This window comes from Sorex fumeus, unplaced genomic scaffold, assembly GCF_029834395.1.
Source record: "Sorex fumeus unplaced genomic scaffold, SorFum_2.1 ptg000037l, whole genome shotgun sequence".
NCBI lineage: Eukaryota > Metazoa > Chordata > Mammalia > Eulipotyphla > Soricidae > Sorex > Sorex fumeus.
Genome location: NW_026606094.1, coordinates 24,536,730 through 24,556,426, shown reverse-complemented (window position 1 = coordinate 24,556,426; position 19,697 = coordinate 24,536,730). Strand labels below are relative to the sequence as shown.

General features: G+C 37.7%; 1 protein-coding gene across 1 annotated transcript in view; it reads right to left on the bottom strand.

Annotated features, from left to right (window-relative positions):
- The window catches only part of COG5 (component of oligomeric golgi complex 5), a 238,304-nt gene that overhangs the window by 53,138 nt on the left and 165,469 nt on the right, over nt 1-19,697 (bottom strand). The window contains exons 12-14 of the mRNA XM_056118161.1: nt 15,764-15,968; nt 11,753-11,914; nt 6,933-7,032 (exon numbers count right to left, since the gene is read on the bottom strand). Of these exons, the coding sequence (XP_055974136.1) occupies nt 6,933-7,032; nt 11,753-11,914; nt 15,764-15,968 (467 nt within the window). The remainder of the gene's footprint in view (nt 1-6,932; nt 7,033-11,752; nt 11,915-15,763; nt 15,969-19,697) is intronic.

Genomic DNA, 19,697 nt, shown 5'->3' with positions numbered 1-19,697 from the left:
TTTATTCCATTATAGAAATGTCAAGTCTCCAAATTACTTATGAAATTATACCAAGAATAAAGAGCATTTTCACAAAGCTTAAAAGAAAACTACTGCATCTAGAACTATTGACCTCATACACAGCTACTGACCCTGCATTGAAGTGGAAACCTCCTCTTAAATGTCATTCCTATTATTGTTTCAAATAGTCTACAACCTAATTAAATGCCAATCTATTTTTCACAGTTTATAACATTTGACATTTACACTAAGATTCTATATGTCATTTTCCCTGAAACCATCATATAATACCTGTTATTGGAAAATGCCTTAACAATTTACCTTTAAAAAGTAACATTTAATAGCCCTGTATACAATTAGATATCACAGAGGTTAACAAAATGGTAAATATTTTATAAAGCTATCTTAATTCCTTTACAAACTAATTTTTAATTTCCTACTAACAGAGGATAAGGAAAACACTGATCTAAATGTTTCCTAGTCTAGTGTTTTCTTTTATTGTAAATGTCACATTTCAGAATGATACAAATAAATTACCAATGCATTACCATATATTATCAATTTGCTTTGTCTATCATAGCATATTGGGCTGGAGCAATAGCACAGCAAGTAGGGTGTTTGCCTTGCATGTGGTCAACCCGGATGACCCGAGTTCAATTCCTCCGCCCCTCTCAGAGAGCCCGGCAAGCTACAGAGAGTATCTCACCCACACAGCAAAGCCTGGCAAGCTACCCGTGACATATTTGATATGCCAAACACAGTAACAACAAGTCTCACAATGTTACTGGGCCCCCTTGAGCAAATCGATGAACAATGGGAGGACAGTGACAGTGACAGTGATCATAAAATATATGTATATCCTTGAGTCTTGAACATAAAATTCCACTCAGTAATTATGTACCTTCACAGGGCTGGAGCTATAGCACAGCAGGTAGGGCGTTTGCCTTGCACTCAGCCAACCCAGGTTCGATTCATCCATCCCTTTTGGAGAGCCCAGCAAGCTACTAAGAATATCCCACCCCCACGGAAAACTCTGGCAAGCTATCGTATTCGATATGCCAAAAACAGTAACAAGTCTCACAATGGAGACATTACTGGGCCCACTTGAGCAAATCGATGAACAACAGGAGGACAGTGATACAGTGCTACAATTATGTAACTTCAAAAATTCTATAAGAGAATTAAACAATTTTAATGAAAGTTTTAGAAACACTGACATTCCTTGTTTTTACAAGAAATTATTTTCAAAAGAGTTTCTAAAATCTTGATATTCACATGATAAATTACATTTTTACATAGTAGGAGGGGCTGGAGTGATAGCACAGTGGTAGGGCGTTTGCCTTGCATGCAGCCAACATGGCCGAACCGAGTTCGATTCCTCCACCCCTCTCGAAGAGCCCGGCAAGCTACCGAGAGGATCTCGCCCGCACGGCAGAGCCTGGCAAGCTCCCTGTGACATATTCGATATGCCAAACACAGTAACAACAAAAGTCTCCAATGGAGACGTTACTGGGCCCGCTCGAGCAAATCGATGATCAACGGGAGGGCCTTTACCTTTACCTTTACTTTACATAGTAGGAAGTAAATCCTACTGCTAATACCCTGCATGTGAGAATCCAGTACTAGAGCCCAGATAGTACTGGTGTGCATGCCTGGCATTTGCCCAATCCTGGTTTAATCCCCAACACTTTTTGACCCCTCCCCCAAGCATCAAAAACCACAGGTGAAGCTCCAGATGCCTCCAAATTGGAGTGGTCTTCCAGCACCAAAAGGCCTGGGTATCAATGACCCCTGGGCCCTCACATTAAATCTATCAGGTTTAATCAGCAGAGAGTCACGAGGTTCCTGGGCTCCTCGAGTACTATTTGGGAGACGTTGTCTCTCAAAAAGAGAGCTAAGTGCAAAATTCTTATTATTTCTAAATGAAAGTATGAAAGCAGTTAAATAACTGCTACCGCCTGAACATTTACATCCTAACAAATCTAATGAAACCTAATCGTCTAAAGATGAGCCCTGTGGCAGGTGATTAGAACATGAAGAAAGAATTCATGAAAGGATTAGTGTCTTTATAAAAGAGGCCATATGTATGTATATTTTCATATGTATATATACTAGCATAGTAAAGTAAAGTAAAGGCCCTCCCGTTGATCATCGATTTGCTCCAGCGGGCCCAGTAACGTCTCCATTGGAGACTTTGTTGTTACTGTGTCTGGCATATCGAATACTCTCGGTAGCTTGCCGGGCTCTCCGAGAGGGGTGGAGGAATCGAACTCAGGTCGGCCATGTTGACTGCGTGCAAGGCAAAAGCCCTACCGCTGTGCTATCGCCCCTGTATATGAAACTATAAAAATAGTAGACAGTTCTCTATGCCACATTGTAAAGCAAGTAAGTGAAACACAAAAATGTATGCATTTCCTAAATAATAAAGAAAAATGCATTTATGTTGAAGTACAGAACAGAATCAAGAGCGTTCTTAAGCTTTGTTGTGTATCAAATTTGCATCTGAATGCTAGTTCCAACACTTGTTAGCTGGCATTCTGTATTTAGCAGTCTATATTGAGCATGCTACTAACCTTTCTCAGTTTCAATTTCTGAAATCTAAAGTGGCAGATATTAATACTTCCATTTCACATGTTGTGAAAAAATTAGGTAATGCATGTAAATGGATTTGTATAATACATGCCACTATAAATGCTAAATAAGGTAATTATTTTTATGGACCTACCTTCATCTTATGAAAATGAATACATCAGTACTACTTAATAATCAGAAAAACATTTGATGAATTTGTTCCTCTAGGTTTGCATGATACATTACTTTGGTATCTAACTAATAACATAAAAAGCCTTATGAAATATATGTAATAATAGAATAATTTGAGAATGATTTGAGATATTATATATATGGGCATTATATAATTTGCCTTACTCTACAATATTCCAGAACATTAAAAATAATGAAGTAGAAAAGAAATAATGAGTTTTCCTGTGTATGTGAAAGGATATATCTCAATAACTTTAAAGGGTTGGAATGTGTCCTGGCATGCATGAAACCCTTAGTTGAATCACTGGCACTGCAGAGCACCCGCTACCAGCACCGCCAGGTGTAGGTACTGTCTGGTGGCCCCTGAGTAATGCTGGATGTGACCCTAATGGACTCTTGCAGTATTGGGCCCAAGCACACAAACCGTCAGGTCGCACACATTGACAGCATTCATGAAAGAGTTCCCCAGACCCCCTGAACATCACTAGGGAGCATACCTGCCAAGAAGTTTTGTTTTCATAGGCTGGAGAGACAAGACAGGTTAAGGAGCCTGCTCTGGATGCGGTGGACCTAGATTCTGTCCCCAGCATCCCATACAGTTCCTTGAGCCCACTGGTGGTAGTTTCTGAGTGCAAAAGCAATAAGTAACCCCTAAGTACTGCCAGTCATCCCAAAACTAAAGGAGAGAAAAAGAGAAAGACCAAAAAAAGTTTGTTTGATGTCTTTCCCAGTATTTTCTATCTGGGGATTTGCCTTTATCTCAGTCTGGGATATATACTCTCAACTTTTCTGTTCTGAAGAAGTCTGTATTGATTCTCCTTCCCTCTCTCCCAATTCCTCACCAATTCTTCAACTGTCTTTCTATCTCTCAGACACTTACCAACAATATTGAGACAATCGCATAAAGTTATTGACATATTTTAATTTTATCAAAGACTTTTCTGATAAAATTAAAACGTCAACAAGCATCCTTATTGGATGTTTTTCTACCTTAGGACAGTTGACAAAGGCAATAATGCTATTATTATTGTCCTCTTCTGCTAAGAAAACCAAGTATTTTTTATACTTCTGCTGGCTCTTCCTTAAAATGTTGTCCTAAGGTAGGAACATATAATTATTTTTCCCATCACTTTTATTAACAAGCTAATGAATAGGATAGTAGCACTGTAGCACTCTCCTCCCACTGTTCATCGATTTGCTCAAGCGGGCACCAGAAACGCCTCACAACAAATTGTGAGACTTGTTGTTAGTGTGTTTGGTACATTGAATACGTCATGGGGAGCTTGCCAGGCTTTGCCATGTGGGCAGGATACTCTCGGTATCTTGCCGGGCTCTCCAAGAGGGGCGGAGGAATCGAACCTGGGTTGGCTGTGTGCAAACGCCTGAATTTCATTATAGCAATAGACTATGTTTTTAAATTAATGAACATTATAAAAATATTTCCATAAAAATGTTTAGGGTAAAAATTAGATCTTTAATTTACCTATTTTTATCATCTCTGTAAGGCCAGTTTCAATAAACAAAGTTTAATAAAAAAATCCTTCAAAATTATTGCCAAGACTGAGAAAAACAAATGAATGGAAAATTGCTCCATATTTATATGCAAATAAAATCTGGCCATCCATTGTAACTATAAGTAGGACGTCTCATGATATGACAAAGGATAATTTATGCAAATTTCTTCATTTTAATTTGTTGCCAAGCTACTCTAAAAATTATTCCAGAACAAATTCAAACTACTATGATTTGGATAAAACTAGACCACTTTTTTCTGTGATGTTTCAAATGGAAGTAGTCTAAGAAGCTAAACTGAATTCATGGTGGACTACTTCTATAAAGACAGTGGAGAAATCAGCTAAGCATATTTTCTAAAATTATTTCCATCAAGCTACATTTAAAATACTAAAGCCAAGATTTTCCCTTAGCATAAATATATACTTGTCCTTAACTTTAAACATTAAAAAAACTAAGATAATAACTCACATATACAGCTATTATTTTTCTGTTGCTGTTTTGTAGTGATAAGGATTAAACCAGCCTCACACACATAGAAGTGCAGAGCCACATCCCTAGACCAATAGTTATTGTTTTAAACACATGCAAAACATCTGTTTCAAACAGAATAGAGAGAAAAACTTTTGAATTCTAGCAAGTTTTCTTAACCGTTTTCCATTAGGGACTTGTCCTGCCTGAGAAAATTTTATATAAACTTGGTATATAAAATATGTATGCATGTCAATCATTTGTTGATACTATACCATAATTTATTTTTTAAACAAAACTTTCATACAACATTCCCACACCTCGCACCCGGACAGTTCAAGGGACTAGGATCTAAAGTTAGAAATTTTAAGAGATCAACATTTCTCTATTTAAATTTAAGCATTTTACTTCCTCCAATCATTTATAACAATTCAGTCAAATTCATAATAATTCACTGTCTGAACGACACCTGAAGTGAACACAGAAAGTGGAAATTTGATGAATAATAATTAAGACTACACAGTGACACATGTACTTTCGGGGAGGTGATGGCAAGTGTGTACCACACTCAGCAGTGCTGAGGGATCACATCTGGCTCTGCGCTCAGGAGAGCAGGAGATCAGATGTGGTGCTGGGGATCGAACCAAGATTGGCTGCATGCAAGGCAAGTGTTTTAACCTCTGTAGTAGCTCTCCAGCCCAGCTCACGTAGTTTTAAAAAGTCTTATAAAATGTATCTACATGCAGAAAGATAAAAAAAATGGTAGGAGAGCTCTTTCTTTCCCTCCTAATTTATTTTTATTTTTTCTTTCCATATTTTATTTAGGCACTGTGATTTACAATACTGTTAATAATCAAGTCATACATACTCCATTTTCACACCCATCGCTAGAGTCAGCTTCCCCCTTACCATGTTCCAAGATTCCCTCCCAGTTACCTCACAGTACTACCACCAAAGTGTTCAAGATCCTTGACCAATGTCAATCCACATCCTCTCCCCTCCTACCCCTTACTTAGCATTTTTTATTCTGTAATCCAGGGCTAAGTGCTTGCCAAAATCTGATACCTTCCATTTCTTTGTCTTGTTTCCCTGTATGACACAGATGAATGAAATCATATGGTATTTGTCCCTCTGCCTATTAATTACTTTGCTTATCACAACACACTCCAGTTCCATCCAAGTTACAGCAAACTGCACGAGTTCAACAATTTTTTAGGGCTGCATAGTATTCCATTGTATATCACACCTTCTTTATTCATTCATCTGTCTTTGGATATTTGGGTTGATTTTGATACCAGGGTCACGTTCTACTAAGTGAGGCAGTGAACATGGGTGTGTGTATCTTTTTAAATTAATGTGGTTTCTTTTTTTTCAATTTGTGGGGTAGACAGTAAGAGGAGTCACTGTCATATAAAAGCCCTATAAAAATTTATATTTTTGAAATACATTGTTTTTTTATAGGGACTGAACCAGACAACATTCCACCTACAGTGAATGAAGGTCAACCTGTGATGATTGATTGCTATATTGTTTTAACCTATGTAAATAAATGCGAATCATTTAATAGAAATGGCAATCTATGCCATTTCTGATTTTTAATCACATTCCCACCAACACCAGTTGTTTCCAGAATTTTTGATACATGCAATTCTCACTGGTGTAAGATGATACCTCATTATAATTTTGACTTGTATTTTCCTAATAATAAGTGGCAATGAACAATTTTGCATATACCTATAGGTAAATTGCATATAGCTAAATATTAAATGACAATTTTCTCATACCCAGAGGGACACATATGTCCTTTGTGGAAGCATCTGTTTATGTCGTCTCTTCATTTTTTGATGGAGTTATGAGGTTTTTTTGGTGTTGCCATGCTTATTAGTGCTTTATATATTTTGGATATTAGCTCTCCACCGATGTATTGTGTGTAAATATTTTCTATCATTTGTAGTTAAATTAGAGTTATTTTTTGTCACGTCAAACTTTTTTAATTTGTATAGGAGGGTGTTTTTTACACAGATTTAGCTATTTTTCCTGGTTTCAATTCATCAAAACAGCCCAAAATTTCACTCATGTAAAAAATGCCACTAAAATAATAGTCAACTCAGTGTTTATAATCAAATATTTCACAGTAATTTTAAAGAGAATCATGAACATCATACAGGTAACGACTTATCACTTACGAGCTGCTCTGATTTTACACCATACAACTGGATGGTCTTTGCCACATTTTTTGACACAGCTAATGTGAGACTTGCATCAACAGCAGCTACATTCAGTTCACTAGAGAAAACAAAAACAGACTTTAATGATTTAGCAACACAGTTGATCAAAAAAGTAAGGAGTTACAGATAAACCTAAACCCAGTAAGCAAGAGATGATTCCTTTTATAGATTTTAATGATTGCTTCCAAGAATTGGTTGCACTATTTCATTTTCCCTCCTAAATTTAGTATTAGGAAAAAGTGCTTTAAGATGGTTTGGTTAATGACCAGTTTCTCATTAATAAAAGCACATCATGTGTGGCTTCAAGCTGTGATTAAAAGAGTAAATTGTGTTCAGATTTTTAAAGTAGCATTCTTGTTAATACTGATAAGTGCAATTAGAGAAACTGCATATCACAGACATCTGCAAGGAAATGACAGCTCTTGAATGGAAGTGATGACCTTGGAAGGACAAAGGCTAAAAATATGAACTACACATGATACATAGGCTACTCAGTTTCTATAGAGATTATGGCAATTTATGCCATTTCCGATCGAGTAGATTTTTAGATATATTAAAAGAATAACCAGTCCATAATTTAAAATTTTTGATTCATGACAAAATATTTCTTTGCCATGTTTATTTTCAGTTTTAACACTGAATCAGCTGGAACATATGGGTTGACACTCCTCAAAAATTTATAAAAACCAAATTTACTTTATTTTTAAAATTTATTTTTATTGAAACTCTGTGATTTACAAACTTGTTCTGAATACAGTGGTTTCAGGCCTACAATGTTCTAACACCAATCCCACCACCAATATCCCCAGTTTCGCCTCTGTCCCAGCCTGCCCATTTAGCAGACATATAACAAATTTACTTCATATTTCTTGCTCCAACGAGTTTAAAGGACTGGCAAATGGAATTATCAGAAAATAAATCAATAAAAGTCAACCTGTGATGATTGATTGCTATATTGTTTTAACCTATGTAAATAAATGCGAATCATTTAATAAACATAATATGCATATTCTTATATACATAAATGAGCTCCCAACTCTGACATCTAAAATATAAAGCATCACATTTTATTTTGTACTTGGCTCTCATTGTGGTAATAATCATGTCTTCCTTGTCATTAATAAAGCTTTTTTAACATTCTATGCTACTATAATTTGGAGTTTACAAGAAATAGGTAAAACCAACAAACATAAAATTTAGTATGAGTGAAGAGAATTAAGAAAATTTAAAGGGGAAAACATGAAAAGATCTTTAAAAACTCAAAGACTTTTATTCTAATAAAGAGAATATTGAAAAAGAAATGAAAATGAAAATTTATAAAGACCAAGGAAGGTTAAGGAGATACTCAGTGGTGCATGCCTTGCATCTTCCTGGATATAAGTTTGATCTCTAGAACCACATGCTTCTCTACCCGCTCACCAAACACCACTGGATATAGCCCTGAGAACCCTTAGCACCATCCAGGCTGCATCGGTAGCCCTTATCCCAGGAATAAAGGAGTGCTGCCCTAAGTACTCTAGGAACCATCATGGTTTGGCCATGTATCACTGGCAGTGGACCTCCAGGTTATTTTAGAACTTCTTAGGAGGCTCCTCCCTCCTCCACCAAAATAAAAACATACTATGGAAAGATTCCTAGGAGTTTAAAACGGCATGGGACTGGAGAGATGGCTCACCAGGGTGTAATGTCTGTTCTGAATCCTGGAGAGCTGAGTTCAATTCCCTGATCCCCTGAGCACTGTTAGGAGTGATCTCTGAGCACCAAGCTAAAAAGAAGCCCTTGATCACCCCTAGGCATGGCCTCAAACCCCAAAACTGACAATGCATGGAAACCTATTTATAGCTAGGTGGCAAGCAAAATAGTTATTGTCTCTGAAGTAATGAAATAAATCTTGGCAGTAAGCAGATTCTCTTCCAAAAGAAAATGTAGGCATTTAAAGGGCCAGAGAGACAGCACAGTGGGTGGGGAGCTTGCTCTGGATGTGGCTGACCTCAGTGGATCCCTACCAACACAGCCCAAAGTCACTGCTGAGCACAAAGGCAGGAGTAAGACCCGCAGGTATGGGCCCACCTCCCCGAAAAATGGAAGGAAGAAAAGAAGCTTTTCAAAACACTAGTATATGCTATGTGTGACAGAAATAACATTTGTATTATAGTGACATAATTTTATTAAGGTTCATTTTGAAATTCTATAAAACAATGATTTAAGTGTGCTTTGTTTTCCAGCTTATATCTGACTGCATTGCCAAGTCGCATAGAAGAATGGGAGTGATGCCTCTTTAATATTTCTTTTATGTACTCAAAGTTTAACTGCTCAAAGAGATCAAGCTGAATCAAACTGACGGCTTTTGTCACTACTCTATAAGTCATGACTATAGTAATGTCACTACTTGTAAAATCTTATCACGCCGAAGGTTGTATGTTCATGGGCTCACTGGACGGCACTGTTTCACCGCCTGCGTTCAGTGCTCTTGAGCCACTGTGTGTGGCCTGGATCGGAACGGCTGTTGGCCAAGGGCAGACGGAAGAAAAAACGGGGGCCAGGCCGGTCTATATCAATAGTAGTTTATTCCAATCCTCTTCACTCCTGTCTTTCTCTGCCTCCTTCTCTCCTGGGCCCCAGTCTTGGAAGCTCTCTCCTTCTGGCTCTGACTCTGGATCTCTGGACCCGAGCTCTCTCACTTCTGACCCCTTTTCCGAGCTTACGTCTTAGTTTATATAGCAATCACATAAGGCGGCGACATAAAGGTGGGTTGAATACTGACGAATCAACAAAGAGAGGTAAGACCACTCCTCCAGGAGATTAACTCAAGGATAAAATCTCATCTACAGAGATTACTTCAGATTACTAGGAGATCCACCCAAGGGTGGGATCCCAACAAGGGTGTGTTCTTCCTTCAGTTAGTAAAGGTAAAGGTAAAGGTAAAGGCCCTCCTGTTAATCGTCGATTTGCTCGAGCGGGCCCAGTAATGTCTCCATTGGAGACTTTGTTGTTACTGTATCTGGCATATCGAATACTCTCGGTAGCTTGCCGGGCTCTCCGAGAGGGGCGGAGGAATCGAACTCGGGTCGGCCATGTTGGCCGCTTGTAGGGCGTTTGCCTTACAAGCGGCCAACATGGCCGACCCGAGTTCGATTCCTCCGCCCCTCTCGGAGAGCCCGGCAAGTTACCGAGAGTATCTCGCCTGCAAGGCAGAGCCTGGCAAGCTCCCCGTGACGTATTCGATATGCCAAACACAGTAACAACAAAGTCTCCAATGGAGACGTTACTGGGCCCGCTCGATCTAATTGAGTAGTCACCTTCAGTTAGTAATCTACTTAAATAGTTGTAATAAATCTACTTCTAATATTTCTAGCAATGTCATTCTGTATGAGCACAGTAAGAGATATAAATTTAGTTTGGTTCTTCCTGAGAACATCTCACTATACATTTCGCAGTCCTCAGGCCAGGTTAATCTTCCTAGCTCCTGCAGGGTCCTAGTCTTGTCGTTACTTACTTTTGGATCATGACAGCATTTGTCCATGATCATGCCCTCAACTTATAGTTGAGTATCGTGGCTCTTTGGCCTGGCCCATTTCGATGCCAGGGTAGCTCACTGCTTGCCCTGGGTCCATTCAGTCCCTCGTCGGGACCCTGCTTTTGGGGTGCTAGGAACTAAGGGCAACTGAGTCAAGAAATCAGATGCCCAGGAGTAAATATTATTCAGAGTCAATCAACTCCCAAGTTACAAAGCATAATATTAATTGTCTTCCTGTGTCCACACAGAAAGGACATTGCTTACAATACAAGTTCAGTGTTCTTAGATGGGTGTGACCTGACAAACCTAAGCTACCTGAGGAAGGACAAAAGAGTGTTATCCTACAACTACTATAGTAAGAGCGACATCACAGTAAAAAAAAATCTAGTAAATCTAGTAGTAGTCTTGAAAAGTCAAGATAACTGTGGAGAGATATAGGATTAAGATGTTGGACAATTCAGACACTGTATAGGTATGCTTTCAGTTGAAAATACGCTTGTGTGTATTGTTTTTGTTTCCTTGGTCGTACTCCCACATACTTCAGAATTACCATCTATCTTCAAATTTTTAGTCTAAAAGAATCTAGAGAGTTCTATTCTATGATCCTGTACTACTATTTTTACTGCATAAAATGTTCATCTATAAATGTTCAAACCTACTATTGTGACAATTAGCTACGATAGGAGTCAAACAGTCTCAACTTCAAATTAATCTGGTAACCACTGAAAAAGATCTCAAGGCAACAGCATAATTATATTGCCTACAAGCTCTCAGGTGGCACCCCTACTAGGATACCTTCTCTTCTGAGACTTATAAGAGCTGTCACATTTACTCAGAAAGCTTGAAAGAGCAAATACAAGTAAGGTAATGAGGATTCTAATAAAGTACATATTACGAAGTACTTTTGGATTTAAGATAAAAAACATTAAGCCTGATCCTTCAGCTCTTCATTTGTCAAATTATTCTTATACTCACTTTTCTATGTAATATCAGAAATTTACGAGGACATAAAAAATTAGGTTTACTTTGCATCCTTGACAAGAATAATTATAATGAACTATTTTTAGTCTGTATTTCAATCGTTTTATTAATTGGAATCTCAAGTACTTACTCGATGTGCACTCATTCACTGCAAAACTTGATTTAATTGCAAAACTCATTACAGGAATAATTAGAGATAAATTAAAAATGCACTGCTATCATACATCACCAACAAATATGGAAAGCATTTTATAGAACACTATTCTATAAAAATCCATACCTTGCTATCGTTTTAATGATCCCATCAAGTTCGTCTGCAGAAGGAGGATTACGACCACCAGGAGGGAAAACCAAGTTGATAGGATCAAAGAGTCTCGACAAGGATTTTGATAAGTAAGCTGCTTCATAAGGTTGCAGAGAGTCTTTCAAAGCCTTTTCTGGACTGTGGAACAAAATGTATCAAATATTAAACTATGTAAAACTAAATGCTATTGGATAAAATTATAGATACCTTTCTTAAAAACAGCTGCTTTATAAAATGACTCTGAATACAGATAATATTTCTATATTTATAAATGTATTTCATAAATGTTTCTTAAGGACTACATAAATATTTTATTTTGCTTTTGGGCCACACCTGGTAGTGCTTGGTGCTTACTCCTGGCTCTGTGCTCAAGGATTACTCCTGGTAGGGTCAGAGGAACACGGCCATACAGGGTGCCAGAGATCGAACCCGAATCCACTGAAAGCAAGGCAAATGCCCTACCTGATGCATTATCACTCTGGCTCCTAAACATTTTAATTTGTACCTAAGGTCTATGCATCAGTGCAATATGAACCAATACTGAGTACCATACTTTAAAGCAAAAGAACAGGGAAATCCTATTAATTTGAATGGAGATAAGCCCTTACATCACAAGTCTTATTTTAAAATAACAGCAGAGTACGTATTGAGATAAGTCTGCAGAGACTGCTATCATTAATTCAACCCTTTTCACACAGCTGCTATCTCCATAAGGCCCACTGTCTGTGAGGGAAGTATACAAGTCTAAGGTTCACCAGCCCTAACAAGAATGAGGACAAAATAACAAGCATTTGTCAAAGTTCTACAGTGATGGAATATTATCCAATTGCAGTTCTAAACTAATTTGTTTCACAATGTTTATCACAGTTAATGCTTATTAGCCCATTAAATAGCTCTTCCTCCTTTCTCTTTCCACACCTGCTTTTTATTTATCAATACAATTAATAGGTTTTACATTATCTCTTTGACAATTACTATCAGTTTACAGCCATTACTGTCATTCTCTCTCTCCCTATCTCTCTCTCTGTCTCTCTCTCTCTCTTTCTCTCTCTATCTCTTTCCCTTCCCTTCCCTCTCCCTCCCACCCTGTATCTTACTGTAACATGCCTGGCAGTAGTTGGAGCTTATTCTACCTCTGATGTCCAAAGATCATTCCTGGTAGGGCCCTGGGGACCATATGAGGTGCCAGAGATTGAACCAAGGTTAGCTGCATGCAAGGCAAGCACCTAACCTGCTGCACTATCTCTCTAGTCCTGCTCACTTATTCCTATAATAAATCCATGTCTTCTCAAATCACCCACTTATGATCCTTCCAACAGTGTTTTTACTGTTTTTAAAAATAAAAACAAAAACACAAACATAAATCATTCTTCATTATAAATGGCAACCTTGATGACATCTGATCTACTTCATTCACAGGAAAGCTGGGCTTCTCCTAGTAAGAAACAGATTAAAAGTGCTATACAGTCTGATGGAAGTGTATATTTCACATGCTAACTGAAGCACTTTCTTTTGGTTTGTTTTGGTTTGGTTTGGGGTGGGGGGCCCACACCCAACAGTGCTTGGGGGTTACTCCTGGGTTTGCACTTGGGGATCATCCTGGCGGGCTCAGGGGACCATACGAATACTGGGGATCAAATTCTTGATGACCATGCACAAAGCAAGTGCTCTGCTGGGCTTTACTCTTCCTCTGGCCCTCTCATGCAACTTCTTAATAGAATAGGCTCAGCGACAACAGGGACAAATACAACTAGTATCAAACAATCCTTTACTGAAATCTAAACCATGTGATTATCTTCTCTGTATTTGCTCCTGTCACTTACCCATTTCAATGAAAATCTCCACTCTACAGGAAATTCAACACTCAATTGTAAATACTAATACTCATTCTGTTCTCCAAATGTGCTGCAAGGATTGTTAGGACTACCATATCAAAACAGGTAACCTTTCTAGAACCTGTCCTCTATTACAAACTTTTACCTCTATGTTTCCTTTTAATTTAGCTTTACTAAAGAGTTTCCTTATTTGCATCATCATTTTGAACTGCTACGCCTCTAATATTGATTTCCATGATTGAAATAACTTTCCATACACCCTCTTTTCTTCTAGCTCAATTTTACTCCCGGAAACACTATTAGTTGCCACAATTTGCCAGAAACTTATAGATGCGAAAAGTAAAGCAGTAAAATTAAATAATATATTCTCTACAGAATTTGGCCTAATTAACAAGGTCAAATTTGTTTTCTTCTCTACCTTCTCAAAAGAATATGTAAAAACTCACTGCACTTGTACTTACTACCCTCATGATATTTTGAATTCTTATAATAAGAGCTCTATCTCCACTAATCCATCAACTATTTAATTAAACTAGTCTAAAAAATATCAATATGTCCCATTTGTCAAAACACCTTTTTAAAAAACTTGAATCTTTCCCCTCTCCATTGAATTTAATGCACTCATCTCTAGAAGTAACACATAATCATCTTAAAAGAAATGCAACATTAAAATTCTGCCTCCTGAGATGAATCACTATTATTTATTGAGCATATTTTCAGATATTTTTAAGTATATTCATATGACTTTGAATTAAAACCAAGTCATAAAAACAATATTCTGTATGCTATTTTACATTCAATATTTGAAGCTCAAGAGATATGGGTCCAATTCTCTTGTTCACTCTTTCATTAGTTCTTATTTAAGGTTCATGTTTACCTAAAATAGACAGTGTAGTCTCATTCTATCCTTTCAGGCTACTTTCATGCCATTTATTTTGCCTGTGAAAACCCTGAATTCCAACAGTAGACACACATCTAAATACTGTAAGTGTTTAGAGAAACAACTGGAAAGAGAAGCATTTAAATACCACCATGAATCTAACCAACATAATGTAAGTGAAAAGATCTGCTACCTGATTGTCTCATCATGATAAGTATGATCCTAATATGAAAGAAGTATACAAGTCAGTCCATTGATTTGGTGCTTAGACAGAAACTTAAAAATAATATTTTTGATTTAGCTGGCTGATCTGAAGTTACTGAATTTTTTTTTTCTTGTTTTACGGCGTGACATTTAATGTCTACACAAACTGTACTTTGTGGGTGATGGAGGAGATTTTCAGGGCTAATACCGACTCTATTACTTTTTACTATAATACTGAGAACCTATGCCAGTGTAAGATTTATTTCTCCTGTAGTTATGGGACATGTCATCTCTTTTATATCACATTCACGCCAGTGCTCCATCAACGATAATGCAAGTAAATAATTAAAGGTGTGTTAAATTTCCATTAGGTGCTGGGATGCAGCTCAGAGGGCAGTAGTACTTGCATCACATACTAGAAGCCCTAGTAGGATCCCAAGCACCACAGGGCACTCCAAACACTGCTGAGGTAGCACTAGGAGCCCCACTGGGCCAGAGCAGCACTGAATCGTGGGACCTGAGCATTGTTACCAGCTCGTCTGGTTGTCCAAATCACTCTGGGAGTGGCTCTTGGGTCCCACGAGCATTGCTTTGGAGGCCTTCAATTCCCCAAAAAGATAACAACCAAACTTCTCTTGGAATCTATTGACCTTAAAACTGATTTTCAAAAAACAAAAACTGATTTTGGTGGGTCAGAGCAGGTAGGGCATTTGCCTTGCATGCAGCCAACACAGGTTTGATTCCAGTATACAGTATGGTACCCTGAGTACCGCCAGGAGTGATTCCTGAGTGCAGAGTCAGGAGTAAGTAACCCCTGAGTATCACCAGGTGTGACTCCAAAAAAGGAAGAAAAGAAAAAAAAGAAAACAAATTTTTGGTAAGCATCTGGCTTTTGAACTAAGGACAAAGTTTGACAGTTGTTTACGGTTATAACAGTTACTTAAGGTAATTAAAAAAAGATAATTATATAAATACTTAAAAGAAATTTCCGATTTATAATTCATAATAAAATCAGTGAAAAAAAAACCCTTAGCATGGCAATAAAGATATCTAGTTAAGCAAACATACTCATAATCTGGCATTTTGGGTATGAATATGTCCTGTGTATCATCTTCCAAGTGCTGGAGGTCGGCATAGACATCTGTAGTTCCACTTGCATTAAACTTCCCTTGCATATTTTGGCTGTATTGTTGAAGACGCTTCCATAAATCATTATAGAGACGCAATAACTTAGGATATTCTCCTTCAAATGCCTGTTTCAAAAATGTAGACGCTGAAACATAAAACAGTAGCATGTATTAGATGAACAATAAAATAAAATGTAGCAAAAAAGGATTTGCTAAATAATGGTAAGAGTGTTTTCACAAAGATTGCATAAAATCTGTATGGTGTTTTGGGTGGCACTGTCACATTGACAATATTTAAGCTCTTCTAACCCATGAACACTGGATATATTTCCATTTCTTTGTGTCATCATTTATTTCTTTTGATGATTTTCTTTTTCCTTTTTTTCTTTTTGGGTCACACCTGGCATTACACAGGGGTTACTCCTGGCTCATGCACTCAGGAATTACTCCTGGTGGTGCTCAGGGGACCATATGGGATGCTGGAAATCGAACCCGGGTCGGCCACATGCAAGGCAAACACCCTACCCACTGTGCTATCGCTACAGCCCTGATGGTTTTCTTTATGTAAGTCTTCCACCTCTTTTGCTAACCTGTTTTCTAGGTATTTGATATTTGTGAGGGACAGTTAAGAACGGGATTTTAAAAAAATTTATCTCTCCTCTACTTTGCTATTTGTAGATAATAAGTATTCAGTGGGTTTCTGGACATTAATGTTTCCTCAAACACTTCTCTCAAGTTTACAAAACCAATTACTGCTTTTCAAGTAAGCTTTAAGTTTTACTATATGCTAAAAGATACTTGTAAGTTTCTTTTATTCTTTCTCTCTCCTCTTTCCCCTTCTTGTGTTATCTCTTCCCTGTCTTCTCCTTCCCCCTGCCTTTCTCCCTTCAATCTTACCTTTATTTGTATAGCACAAAAGTACACTGTGGTTCTGTTGAAGTCACTTTTTTCATTTTTCCATATAAAAGAGGCATTTTAACACAGGGTGTTTGACTTAAATATGACGACTCCTCAATAATATTTCACTAATAACTTAAATGGGGTAGGGACCCAAAACCTGGGCAACATTGATCAAAACAGCATTCTTTAAGGACCTGGTTTCATAATATATCCTTTCACATAAAGCCACAATTTCCGATAACCTATGGAAGATATTTAAAAGTCATATGCTAATTTCTAAGAAATACATCTCAAAAAGTTCTCCTTTAACATGTATTCTAAAAAAAAAAATTATACTTTAAGAAAGTACTCACGATTGCATAGTTTGTTTATCCTGTTTCTAAGGAATACCTGATTTATGTGTATTTTTTAAAAGGTAGAAAATTTCCACATGTTTAAAGCCAAACTTTCTAAATCTAGAAAAATGTCTGTCTTCCTTTTATTCACTTGAATTTCCAGTATATTAGATATATACCATGTAGCTTAACTGTATGAATCCACTACCGGGTTGCTTGAGTTTTCAAAGACTAACAAAGGGTTTTGAATATTTTAAATGATGTTCTTGTTAAACTATTTCCAAGGATATTTTTAAGATCTTGGAGGCTTTATGTGTGTGTGTTTGTGTTTGTGTGTGTGTGTGTGTGTGTTTGTGTGTGTGTGTGTGCCTGTGTCTGTAGAGGGGTGGGATGTAGAGATAGGGGAAGTTCTAAGCTGTGCTCAGAAATTTTGGGGTCCCCCAGATGATTATCAGCCAAACGGGTAGTCAGCAGTCAGTTCAGTATAAAGAAATCCGGGGAGGGGGATTAAAAAAAAAAAACCCTCTGTAGTGGTTCTCCTTCAGATTTCTTAAGTCTGAGAAACAAGGCTTAAAAAAAAAAAAAGCAAAATTGAAAAGATAAATATGTATCTGACTAAAAAACAAAAAGATAAGCAAAGCAGACAGGTTCCTTGTTGGTAAGTGGGCAGCTTTAAAGAAGAAAGTTATCTGTACTCTCTGACATCCAACGAGGGAAAGGGAAATGATAATATATATTGTCCTGGTGACCCAGGAGATAAGTTAGGTTTTAGAGACTGCAAAGAAATTGAACTGATTGAGAAAAATAAGAAAGCAGATGATAAATGACAAATACAATACCGTAGCTTATTTAAGCACAGATACTAAACTAAATGTTTAGTTTAGTATCTTTAGTAAATCATGTTTTACTTTAGTACTTTAGTAAACCATGTTTACAGGGCTGGAGCGATAGCACAGCGGTAGGGCGTTTGCCTTGCACGCAGCCAACATGGCCGACCCGAGTTAGATTCCTCTGCCCCTCTCGGAGAGCCCGGCAAGCTACCAAGAGTATCTCGCCCACATGGCAGAGCCTGGCAAGCTCCCCGTGACATATTCGATATGCCAAACACAGTAACAACAAAATCTCCAATGGAGACGTTACTGGGCCCGCTCGAGCAAATCGATGATCAACGGGAGGGCCTGTACTTTACTTTACTTTAGTAAACATTTAGTTTAGTATCTGTGCTTAAATAAGATGTCCCAAGGCGTTCAGGAGGCCTAGGGGCCCCACTGGAGATTCTTTGCCAAGAGTCAGCACAGGTCACTGTAAGGGCCAAGGATGCTGCTCAGGCCCTGGGATACCAGGACACCCGGGCCTCAAGAGAGCAACTGGTGATGTTCAGATTATATAGTGCTGGGAATTAAATCTGAGTTAGGTACAAACTAGCTAGGAATATGCCCTAACTACTGTCCCATCTCCAGCCCCCTATACAATATTTTGAAATATACTTTAATCATCATTCTTAAAACTAGATAAGACTTCTACTGCTAGTCAAGGTGGAATAATATGGACCAGAATTACCCTCTTCTTTCAGAATGCCCCCTCAAAAAATACCACAAAACAAAACATGCAATATTATATAGGAGAAGGAGAAGGAGGGGGTCAATACTACAAAAGATAAAGCCCCTCCCCCAAGAGACAGAAAATAAATGACGTGAACCCTATACCTCACCACTTATTTCTGAGCATGAATGTCCAACTTGTAGCACCAGCAAAGGGGAAGAGTCTCCTACCAGTACTGTCCCTAATATACAGAAAACAGATGCAAGCAGAGATCACAGAACAAAGTGCCAGTACCAGACAGGAGAAAGTCGGAACATGAGAGAGCGGCAGAGATCTGCAAAAGGTCCCCCTGAATATTCACTAAATATGAATCAGCACAAGTGTGGGAGGAAACAGCCACAGTCTTGAAACAAAAGGATCAGAGAACACACATATGACATGTGATACATACGCCGATCACACACATATGGAAAGAGGGTCTGCTCTTCTGCCTCTACCAAGGCTGGCAAATCTCAGAATATGTAGAGTAGTTGGGAGACTACTAAGAAGAGTTTTGCTCTAGCAGTGGGGAAAATTTCTCCCTACACTAAACACTGTTCAAATTTTGCTATTATATCTTAGGGGCAAAGCTCAAAACCAACAAAGTATTTCTAAGTAATCTGATAGTATCCAAGAATAATAACGGAAGACAAAGGTATCCGGATCTAAACATGATAAAATGTGTGTGCTATGTAATTAAAAATTAATAGATACGCAGAAAGGTAAAAAATGTGACCATGATGATAATAAAATTCCAACAGACTCAGAATTTCAGAAATGATCAAACCAGTAGACAAGTTCTACTCCCAAGAGTTAGATATATTCTCTTAATTTCTGTATGACTGGTTGGAATAAAGTTTACCTTATACTCCTCTACTAATAGTAGAGCTAGATCAACTAACAGTAAACCATACTGAAAGGCATAATGTTTAAAGGCTTATAATTTTTCAAAATTCTAAAGAACTTAAAAAATATTCTTGTTATTCAGATATTCTCATTATGAAAAACATAGCTACAACTCCAAGTTTTTTAGTTTTAAATAAAACTATACGTTTAAAA